Source organism: Copidosoma floridanum, unplaced genomic scaffold (genome assembly GCF_036245765.1).
Source record: "Copidosoma floridanum isolate Cflo_tuat_1 unplaced genomic scaffold, Cflo_Japanese_pri ptg000007l, whole genome shotgun sequence".
Classification (NCBI taxonomy): Eukaryota; Metazoa; Arthropoda; class Insecta; order Hymenoptera; family Encyrtidae; genus Copidosoma; species Copidosoma floridanum.
In genome coordinates, this window is record NW_028321884.1 from 1,355,511 (window position 1) to 1,367,670 (window position 12,160).

The window sequence follows — 12,160 nt, forward strand, 5'->3', positions numbered from 1 at the left end:
TACTGTAGTGCATAATATATCTAGTAACCTGTACCGAACCATATTAACAGAATTATAGAAGTATATTAAAAAAAAATTCAGTTTCTGTAATGTTGCTAATGTGTACTATCTGCAATAAAAAATAGGTTATATATATATTTAAATGATAAAGGTAAAAGCAAAAAGTATTTCAAACTTTCCGCCATCAAGTTTGGCATATAGTTTTAACATTTGCAGGTAACAGAAGTTTTGCGGATATTATATCATCACAAAAAGGGATTAATAATTAGTGGATCAGCCATGTCATGACAACAAAAATAATATGCGATACTTACATTCCCTCTCCTCTGCGGATTGTAAAATTTTTTGCCTAAATTTATGTTATATGTATGAACGAAGTCAAAAAGAGTACATCAGCAAAGTGACCAGCACAATATAGGTGCAGCGCAAAATTAAGCGACTTATCGTCAAAATGGCGACTTTTTGCTTTCGCTGGCGATTTAATTTTCAGACTTGGCGAAAGTGATGATTTTTAAATTTCTTTCCGTAACATTAATTACAGTTAAATTAGTATAAATACCTCATGAAAGATGAATACACTATAATATATATATAAAAAAAGAAGAAAAAAACTACAGTTGATTATAACTACTGCCTATTACAAATTTGCCGGACTTTTATTCTCAAGTGACGACTTATTGCATATACAGCAAACAATTTCGCACTATAACTATTAAGATGCAATTATTTATTTAACATTTTTATAGATTAATATAAAACCAGTGGAATCAAATGTTGGTTGCAAATCATAAGATATGAAAAAACGCCAATAAAAAATTATCAAGGTAAACTCATACCAAGTATCAGAGAATACGCAAACGAATTTGAAAAAGTTAAAAAACAGTAAACAATGTTAAACGTATTTGTCAGTAAAAATGAAAGGATGATTTCAAAGAAAAGTGAAAAAATTCCGAATTGAATCCAATTTAGATATCTTCAAGTGCGATGCATCATCAATGACTATAATGTATACATAACTTAAGATAAGTTAAAATTCTGAAATGACGCGTGTATCAAAATAATGTTTCGATATTTTCGAAAATTTGACCGTTGATTAGTTAGTTATTTCATTCAACAATTCGTACTCGGAAAATAATGATTCTGTTTTTATCAAGTCGTTAACCGAATGGTTCTATTTATATTGCGTCTAATTCAAACTTGTAACTTATCTTTTAAAAATAAGGTTACAGAGTGAACTCACTTTTTATACGTGTAAATAAGTTTTTTCATGAAAACCATGATTTTGCTATTAAAAATTGTAAAAATTAAACTAGAAAGAATGTGCACATTTTTTATCGTTAAATTACAATACATAATAACCCGCCGTTTGAATTCGCTTGAGTTGTAGCTTGTAAAGTTTTATTACTTAATTATTACTTAATTTAAATCACGATTCTTATGTAAAGATTTTTTTTATATTATACTCAGTGCGTTTTGATCATGAAATTAATCTGAATTTTTACAGTGTGTCGTATTAATACACTCGTTGAACACTAACATTATTACACAATATAGGTGGGTAAGTTGTATTTTTCTCAGTAAAATCGTAGTTACATCTAATTTTATACAATTACGTATCACGATAATCGTCGTATGCTTGTATACATATTTTTTTTTAACATACACGACATTTAGTTTAAAAATTTGGTGATGTATATATGATGATATTATTGGCGTCATGCTCATTGCCGATGATACCACCAACGCGTGTGTTGGTGACTGTAGTGAGCGTGACTCAACAGCTCACCAGGTGAGTCCGTGATTCGTGAGTGTTCAGAGCTTCAGCTGCTTTCAACTATAGAGTTTAGAAGAAGCAAAGAGCGCTATAGTCAAGTAAACAATTGTGAGAAAACAGCGCATATATATATGTATATAAGTATTGTAGCGTGGAAGTCCTGGGTCCGAGTCCGAGCAGTGACAGAACTTACTACCTACTTTAACTCATATACTATACATGAAAGATGTGAAGAGGTTTTTTTTTTCATTAAAATCTGCGTCTGTTTTGTCGATTGAGTGTCTTCTATCTCTATAGCTCGAAGCTCAGAATTGAGAGGCTGATGATGCTTAGCACCTTAGCAGTTGAGTTAGAGAGAGTCTCAGTATACTATGTATAATAATATACAAGTACACAAGTATAGAGAGAACGCCCGAGCTGGCCTGACCCGAGTTCTGAACCGTCACAGTTACCGAAGAAGAAGAACGTAAACAGCATCAACGGGAGGAGTGAGAGAGAGCCTGAGAGGGAAAGTCCGCACGGAACCAGCAACCAGCAACCAAGTCCAAATAAAATACCTATAGCAATCTCTCTTTCTTCGTGCGTGCATGTTTGTCCGTCCATTGCAATTGCATGCAGTGTTTGCGGGTACTGTCGTGTTAAGACGACTCCACATAATAGGTGTATAAGTATTATTTGTACGCATTTGCTTTCATCAAGTGCCAGACTTTGAGTCAATGTACCTAAAAAAACATGCAGTGCGATTAATCTCCCCGATCCGAGGTTACTACAGTTGTGCCAAGTGTTTTGTGTACCTCGAAAACTAGCTCTGCTCGCTGCTGTGTTATCAAAGTACCTGTTGTTGCGATGTGTTTGTGTTGACCTTATGAAGAAGACTGATTTTTTATTGACTCTTTCGATCTTGTCGTGTGCAGAAGAGGTTGACGGTGTGTTTATGCAATTCCCATCTGCGACGCGACAGTTTTTGCCGTTTCCTTATGTATGTCAATAAATTTACGGGTACCTACCTTACGGGATTATAGCTATCAAAAACTGCAGTCCGTCTTATTACTTAAGCCCCATGTTTACTCAGCAGACTCCTGGAAAGATCAAGATCTTAATCGGATGAAGACGCCTGAACAGAGATGGACGACTCTTCAATCAGTAAATCAGCAGGTCAGTGCCCAACTTTACTTATTTTTTGGATGTAATACCTGAACTTTACACTACACCTACAGGTGTACTCTTTGCTCTACTCTCAAGTTATAATATATGAGTACCCGAGTACTTACTTGCACATTGTTTTATAATCAGAATTCGCGTTTTGTTGCATTTTTTTATTGTGATCCGAATTTTTACTCATACACAGCAGTCAGCCTAGTAATGATCTAATACATTTGGCAGTGATCTAAGATACATCTCTAACACAGAAAAACGATGGACGTTTATGTATACTTTCATTTACATGGTATTTTTCTCCCCTAAAGTCTACTTAAATTAGTGATTAAATTTTTCTTATTTCTGTCTCCTTTTTTATTGTAAAGCTATTTCTATATCAATGTATGCTAGCTTGGTATTTAAAGCAACTGTTTACTCTCGTTTACTCCACAATTTCAGTTTTCTCAATATGTAAAGTATATTAAATATTTAAAATAAATAAATAACAGTTTGTTCAATTGTTATTGGCATCAAAAGTGAGTAGTTACATATCATGACAATCTATTTTTTTAATTTTCAGATCCTGGTGGTGGTGGTTGTTGTTGTCATGGCTGTTTCAATTCTATCGACGAAGATGAATTTATTCAAGCTCTTGGACAGGAATGGCACGTTGATTGCTTTAGGTAACAGCATAATTGATTAATTATTATTCATAGTAGCTGTAATTCACTTAATGTTAAAACTCACATTTGTTTCAGATGTTCAGCATGCGATGCAGCATTATCCTCCTGGTATTTTGAAAAGGATGGATTGCTATTTTGTAAAGATGATTACTGGGCAGCCTATGGAGAAGCTTGCCAAGGATGTGGTCATATTATCACAGGCCCTGTGATGTTGGCTGGTGATCATAAATTTCACCCAGAATGTTTTGCATGCAATGCTTGTGGAAATTTTATAGGGGATGGAGAAAGTTATGCCCTGGTGGAAAGATCAAAACTTTATTGTGGCATGTGTTACAAAAGACAGGTGCAACCACTCAGCAAAACAGCAAATTATCCATTTATTAGAAAACCACACAGTATAAGACTGGTGGAGATACCACCAAATGTCAACAACCAAGAGAAACAGCGAGGAATCAGATTAACTTTAGATGCTGCACCAAGTCCAAGAAATGGCGGTGGTGCATTGCTCCGTATTTCAGAGTAAGTATAGATCAAAGTTTTGTTTTATTGTTGGTGAAAAATATTTCCAATAAGAATCCATAACATCATGAAATAATCTTTTTATCAAGTGATTTTTAATTTTTGCTTAAATTCACGTGCATGCCAAGCATACAATATATACATAATTGCAAAATACCAATTAAATTCATAAAATAATTGAACAAGTAGAGCTTATTAAGGCTTATAATAACTTTCAACTAAAATGCAGGTTGATAAGAAATGTCCGTGGAAAGATCTGTAAGCTGGTAACCTCTATGACAGAGGTTCTCTTTAGGCTATGCTGCCACTTCTCTAATTATAGGTATTACTAATGATAAATCAATAATGAACGTTATTGTTTAGATAGACGCAATAGTACTCACACTTTTGAAATAATAACCAATTTTGGCAAATAACAGCTATTTTTAGATTTTATGTATGGATGTTTCAAATTAGAAAAAGCGGTTATGCACATCTGAATCTTTTATTAAAATTAAGATTATGTACTCTAATAAGTATTTATTAAAACATCATGATAACATTTTGTGAAGAATTGCACATTTTATTAACATTACTAATGAATAAAGTTCCAAATGCTAGATTGAACCCACAGTGTTGCTTCATTAGAATGATTTGCTTTTTGCCGGGGCTTTATTAGTAATAAATAATTCATTGAAAGTGTAAGATTGTAGTGTTACTTTTCACAACCACGGAAATAGCATTTTTTTTGCAATGCATGTTTCATTACCAAGCACAAAAAAATTAACTGCGCACTTTTTCAAATAACAAAAATAATATAACAAATAAAGATTATTGAATTTAAATTTTAGACTTAACATGTCGAGTGATCTTATGTCCTTGCACATTGGCGATCGGATACTAGAAGTTAATGGAACGCCTGTCAAAGATCAGCCAATTGAAAGCATTGAAAATCTCATACGATACTCCGATACAGTGTTACAGGTGAGTGACAGCTGATTATTTTTACCACTTATTTTGATAATTTAAATTAACATGTGAGAAACCAGATGTCGCTCGAATTTGTTATGATAAATAATAAATATAAATAACCTTCACTTCAGCTGACGATAGAGCACGATCCGGATACAGTATCACGGCGACCGGCTCACTCATCAATTGTATCGCGAACGTTGAGCCCGAAAACGAGTCCGGATGGCAAAGAAAGACTGTTTAAGAGACGTGACGAGGGTTATATTAGTGGTACTAGAAGCCGGCAGCTACGAAGAGGTAAGGATCCACAGCAGAAGGAACGCAGCAGCTCCATGTCTCGGCTGCTGGATGGGTAAGCTTTTTTGCACTCATGTAGGAAAAATTTACATCAAGCAAATTACAACCATACAAGCATCGAAATTTTTTTAATTGCAGAGCATCGTCGACCAATGCAGGTTGTGATCTGAGCCGAACGAGGTCATTTCGAGTGGAGCCAAAGAATCAGAGGATATTTCGGGCCAGCGATCTCGTCAAAGGTGAATTACTGGGCAAAGGATTCTTTGGACAAGTGTACAAGGTCACTCACAGAGATACCAATGAGGTCATGGTGCTTAAGGAATTGTACAGGGTCGATGAGGAGGCGCAGAAAAACTTTTTAAAAGAGGTTTGCTACGAGGTTCAATTATTTCTCGAGGATTCGTAAACAATCGTCTGAAAGTTTATATCCTGATGATTAAACCAACAGGTGGCGGTGCTACGTTCTCTTCATCACAACAACGTATTGCGCTTCATTGGGGTTCTTTACAAAGATAAAAAGCTTCATCTCGTAACTGAATTTATATCGGGAGGTACGCTTCGAGCTCTGTTGCACGACACGAGTCAAGTTATACCGTGGGAGCAGCGAACTTCTTTCGCAAAAGATATCGCTGCTGGAATGGCTTATCTACACTCAATGAACATTATTCATCGTGATCTGAATTCTCACAATTGCTTGGTGCGCGAGGACAAGACAGTCGTCGTAGCGGATTTCGGTCTAGCGAGGATTATACAAAATGGCAATGCGCTCGATAAACAAAATTCCAGTAAGAAAATTTTATAATCTTCCGTTTATGTATAAGAAATCATTTGAAAATTAATTTTATGGCTCAAAAAAATTTTTTTTTGTTTTCTTTATACAGCCGGAAAATACAGCAGACGCTCAGACGGTGAAATTCGAACTTCTCGGAAAGAACGGAAAAAGCGTTATACTGTAGTTGGCAATCCCTACTGGATGGCGCCGGAAATGATGAAAGGCAACAAATACGACGAAAAAGTCGACATTTTCAGCTTTGGTATCGTCGTTTGCGAAATAATCGGCCGCGTGCAGGCTGACCCCGATTACCTTCCGCGTTCATCGGACTTTGGCCTCAACAAAAAAGCCTTCAAAGAAAAATTCTGTGCCAATTGCCCCGAGTGCTTTTACACGATAGCCTTTTTGTGTTGCGATTTGAATCCGGATAAAAGACCACCTTTCGAGATAATGGAACTCTGGTTAGAAAGCATAGCTATGCACTTGGCAGCCGACACTCCCTTGCCATCGGATTTAGATTTGGATATAAAAAATTACGCCGGACCTAGCCCGAGCAGCAGTGAGTCTACGACACCGGATGTCTTGAGTCCTCAGTTAAAAACAATTACCGAAGGTCAGGTGCACCGTGAAAAAAGGAAAGCAAGCGTTTGCGACGACAGCACGCTTGAATCTGATTTCTACCAGCAGAGCATCAAAGGAAAAGAAAATGTTGAAATGCCTGTGAAAAATGCCAAACAGATAGATACGACTGAGAAGAAGACCGAAGAGGGTGAGAAGAGATATTCAAGGCTCAACAGTAGAACAAAAGATTCCACTGATGCAACAAGCAACAAGTCATTCAAAGTACATTCGTATTCGAGACAGAGTAGCACGAATAGCACTTGTAACGAAGAGGTTGCGATTGATCAAAAGCTCAGTGTTAATTCAACTCGAACTAATCAGGTATATTCGACATAATTAATACCATTAACTTACTAAAAATATGATGAGATAAAACTTTTTTTTTTTTTTTCAGGAGACACCTGAAAAGATTGATCCAGATAATTATCTAGGCGATGAAAAAATTAAGTACATTGGTCAAACGGATGCACCAAGTATAGTTCCTACTTCATCCTCTAATTTTGTTTGTAACGAATCAAAACGCTCTTCTTATCGTGTCAATCGTTCTCGGGTGGAACATAAAAATTCCCCAAACAGTGAAAGCTCAAGTACAAAATCCGAAAGCTCAAAGTTCAACCTTAACGCCACTGGGAGTTTTGTCGGCATGTACTTACGTCAGATAAGCAAATCTATCGTCCCTACTTCGGAAAAAGAAAACTCATCGTCGTGTTTGCAAGCTAATAAAAATTTGTACAGTGTAACTGATAAGTGTAAAACCTCAAATTCAGCATCAATGTCTGCTTCAACACCTTTAAGGCGAACAAAAATATCACCGACCAAAGAGTCGCCGTGTAAAAGCGCCTTTACCTACAATGTTGATGATTCTGAACCACCAGAAGATTTTCTGAAGAGAAAACAAAAATCCAAAGCAAAGGAGTCCCCAACACCGAGGAAAAATAGCAGTAAGCGTAAAAGTAAGAGACGAGGTAAGTCGGATCTTGGATACGTCGAGAGCTTTTCCTTTGACGATGCGAATATTTCAAACATAAAAAAAACTGACAATAATGAAAAAGAAGAAACAGAGGAACAGAATAGAATTGAAAACGAGCTTTTCTGTGAAGCAAGTTCAGATTCTTCTTTCGATCTTTTTGATGATTACTGTAAAAAAGGGGTTGTTGAGCGTCAGAGCAGCTTTGGCTCCGATAGTGCTGTTGGCACGATGAAGAGCGATTTTTTTGCCGACATTGATCTCGCGAAAATCAGGGATGGATCATCAGCGTTATTGCAAGAGCTGTGCCGTACCTCCGACAAATGTTCAGCAACGCCAAATCACACAGCCTCATCGTTTGAAAGTACAGCTCTATAAGGGCTTTACGTTTTTAACGTTTTTAGATTTTAAGTGGAGTAAGCGAGACTGTTGTTCTAGTTTTAGGATGTTGGTGTTTAGATGTGTTTTTCAATATCAAACGATTTCCTTTTGATGTTTTTTACGAAATTTTTGCTGCTATGTTAAAAAAAAAGTTAAAAATGTGAAAGCAATAACTACAAGACTGGATAAATCATTGCAACTAATTATTGAAATTTTTATTATCATCGTATTCTAAAAATCATAAACTTGTCTATATAGAACTAAGAATTTTCTGAGAGTAATTTTTTTGCAGATGCATCGTCATTACATTATACAATTAACACCAGAAGATAAAACATTATCTAATTACTACATGCCATGCATCTGAATAATTATAATACATGGTTCGAAACACATCTTTACACACAAATTTGTAAAGTATTATTTTTTTTTTTTTTTACGATTATTGAGTCTCAAATAACAGCATAACGCTAAATGCTCGTCTCAAATTATTTATAGCACTATTCCATTTTGAAATTCCATTTATAAAAATTTTTTTAACGTTTAAGGTTTTGATTACATTCATTCATGTATAAAAAAAAAAAAAAAAAAAAAATTCTGATCAGTATTAAAGCGAATCTCGCTTATCAGATATATATTCACAGTATCCTCGTAAAAAATCGCAATTCATGTTGCGTGGAAAAGATAAAATTTACGAATATAGCCTAGTGCAGACACGAACACAGAATATTTTTTGACTACAAATAACTTTTTTCAATCACATTAAAAGTTTTAAATATATACTTGTACTAGCGATTTATGCAAATCAATATCTTGCAATAATTATAAGAATTAAGGTTTTAAAATTAAATTGTTCATGTGAAGCTTTTTGCTGTAAAATTGCTGCAATGTGTTCGTGTCTATACTTTCAAGTATATAAATATATATAAAAAGCTTTTATTTGCGTCCACTAAATAAAAGCATTCCAAATATGTATAGAACTGCGCGTTCTGATGGCTGCCTGCTATAAGCTGGTCGTATATTGAATTTTTGAATATCAAAAATGATCGAAATAATAATAATAATAATCGCTTTCTTGGGTACATACAAGGTGTCTTATAAAGGCTTTTAGAAGCATAACGATTAGAATAGGTGTCGCGCTATTATCTTCATTTTATTTTTAATGTGTATAATTTGATTGGAATATTGCGTGAAAAAATTTAGGTCCGTTTGCTAGATTATCAGGAGACATTAAATATGTAGTTTTTTTTCCTTTTATCACGATAGCCAAAACTCTAGCACCCCACACTCCCAAATGTTTAATTGATCCGTCTAGTTCCATTATTGTTTATTTAATGGTCAAACACTACATAAAGAATATTTTTCGATAATCTATTTAATGGGCAAAAAGAATGAAAAAAAATTTCTCCGTGCAACATCCTGATTGGAAGTAAACTTGATATTTGTCTGAAAAATGATATTTTTCCACCAATCTGTAGAATAGGGATTTAAAGCAAGAGTACTCTATGACGTAGACAGTAAAACCACGTGGCATATCGATGTATAAATAATATAAATCTGTGAAGAGATGAAAATTTACATATTTTGATAATTATTTATTAATAAATCATTTGGGAATGGATAGAAAATCCAAAAAAATTTGCAGTATTTAGTGTAAATCAGTGATTAATAATATTTATCTAAAACTATGATAATAATAAAAATATTCTATATTTTTTACGAATAGTAAATTTTTGAAAAAAATAAAATTAAAGATAGACAAGCGTTTATCGAAAGTAAACGACAATTTTTCAGAAAAATAACAAATCTACTTCCTGCTAATTTTAGACTGTTGAATGGGACCGATACCGTATATAGTTGAAACGTTGTAATGAATAACAAATGCTATTAACTTTTTGACAGTACAATGTGTTTTCGTTTTGCACCCCCCAAACCTTTGGTTATTCCAACAATTTAAAATTACTGTCATTGGAGGTGAAAATGAAGATGCACGTAATTCAATTGTACAGAGTAGTAAATGATTGAAAATTTGAATAAATATTGATCTCGGGAAAGCACCCGTTTATAATCCTTCACGTTAACTTGCACGCAAAGACTTGGCTTTGTCATTTTTGCAACACGATATTGGTGCTGTTATCGGTAAATTACATTTTATTTCTAATAAAAATTTGCATCAATACTTGGAGGAGATCACACACACACACGAAGAAATATGTAACGTTAATGCAGATTATAGTAGAGGTATTTACCAAAATGTAAAAGATTTATCATATAGAATTGTTTTTTCATGTAAACATACATTAATGCATTCACATATATACGTATAAAGTTTTATATTTATAGTATATAATTTATATATATTTTAATGATTTTGTTTATATGAATGGTTATCTGAATTTCCAATTGGCTAATATTTCGTTTATCAAACTAAATATAGGATTAAGCATGTTTGTATTTCTTTATTGAATCTAATTTAAGAGTACTTAGGGTGTTTGTCTATATTTTGAATTTATGTAAAACTTTATCGCCCCAACGTGCAAATGTCATCTGAATTCATTCATAAAATATGTACATAACATACAACTTCTTTCCCTTCCTCAAAGATTATGTTTGATTTGTTTAGATAATTATTTATATTATTCCGTTGTAAATTTATATTATACTTTTCTCTAAAGGGTATCGAAAATGAAATATAAATGAGTTTTCTAATATTTTTTATAGTTTATACGCATATATATATTGTATATATATATAGACACATAAATAAAAATATATATATAATATGTAATAAAATGGACATGTATTTTGAAATTTGGCTTCCATTTATTTCATTTGATTCTTCCAACGTGCCGTTAGTTCGTGAAGTAATTTCCGGAGAAACGATCATGAATCTAAAAAACAATATTTTAATTTATTTCAACAAAATAAAAATCACAATTCTTAAATTTTCTGATGTATTCAGAGTACATCCATACTTTTCAAAGACTAATAATTTCTCCGAACTTGTGAACCTGTCATCTATAACTTATGCATGATGAAATTAAACTTTTCAAAAACCGTCAAATTAACAGTTCTCCATCAAAATTTCAGGCAATTTGGATCTTTAGAAGAGTATGAAATGAATCGTGGTAAGACAGGCAGCTTCGATGACCTCTTTCTTTCTTCGTCGGTATAATATACACATATATACCCTATAGCTATTTCTACAGCTTTATCGACCGATCCTTATTTATGTAGCGGCGGTTGGAGGGTTCCACACTGTCTTGAAAGATGACACTGGGGTGATGTTTCATTCGAGTTTTTCTTTTTTTCTCAGCAGTATAATTTATACTTAAAGCCAATAAACCACTTAAGTTTTTTTTTCTTTTTTTTCATCCGCATCGACTCGGAAACTGTTGATATTATTTCTGTACGTGTCCGATTTCGCCCAAGAATGACATTTCTTGATAAAATCGTTAGCTCTAAAATATCATTGATCGTTCCGGAACAATCATATGTTTAAGTACACCGTAAAACGGATAACTCGATGCGAAGGTACATATACAGTTTTTTAGACAGCAAGCTAGCCGTTTTTTATAAACCAATAGAAAAATTTTATTTAATTTTTTTAGCACAAAGATGGTTTTTTTTTATTTTTGCGAGTTTTTGCACTAAAATGTATGTTCCCACAGAGCTGATGACCGAAGACCATGTTTACAAGGGGCAATTATAAAAAATGCCATGCTATGGAGGATGGGTGTGAGAATGATAACTAATAAAAAAAAAAAAAAAAAAAAAAGCAATGCAGTGAATCAAGTATATTGTATCATATATCATAAAATATACCTACCCTATTAATAGTATACCCGCAAGCGCGTAATTCGGTTTTTCTCTTAGGAAGTCGAGAGCTTTTATTTTATCGCCTCGCCCCGTCGAGCGCCGAACCAACAAACTCACCGTAGGTATGTATATGTATGTATAAATATCGTATCGTATCGAAATCTCCGTGGCAAAGTCGTTCCTTTTGCTCCTCTGCCTTTTCTCTCTTATTCCCTATAGCGCGTGGCACTGACGCAGCT

General features: G+C 33.9%; 1 protein-coding gene across 2 annotated transcripts; it reads left to right on the forward strand.

The window, feature by feature from the left end:
* Window positions 1–2,341: 2,341 nt before the first annotated feature.
* On the forward strand, window positions 2,342–10,885 carry LIMK1 (LIM domain kinase 1). 2 transcript variants are annotated; one of them, XM_014360685.3, is made up of 10 exons: window positions 2,342–2,929; window positions 3,492–3,594; window positions 3,670–4,113; window positions 4,343–4,435; window positions 4,944–5,076; window positions 5,196–5,416; window positions 5,500–5,728; window positions 5,810–6,146; window positions 6,243–7,075; window positions 7,149–10,885. In XM_014360685.3, the coding sequence occupies exons 1-10, from the start codon at window positions 2,899–2,901 to the stop codon at window positions 8,097–8,099; spliced, it is 3,375 nt and encodes a 1,124-aa protein (XP_014216171.2). In that variant the 5' UTR covers window positions 2,342–2,898; the 3' UTR covers window positions 8,100–10,885. The 2 variants fall into 2 exon arrangements, with proteins under 2 accessions (XP_014216171.2, XP_014216172.2); XM_014360686.3 differs by lacking the exon at window positions 4,343–4,435.
* The last annotated feature ends 1,275 nt before the right edge of the window (window positions 10,886–12,160 follow it).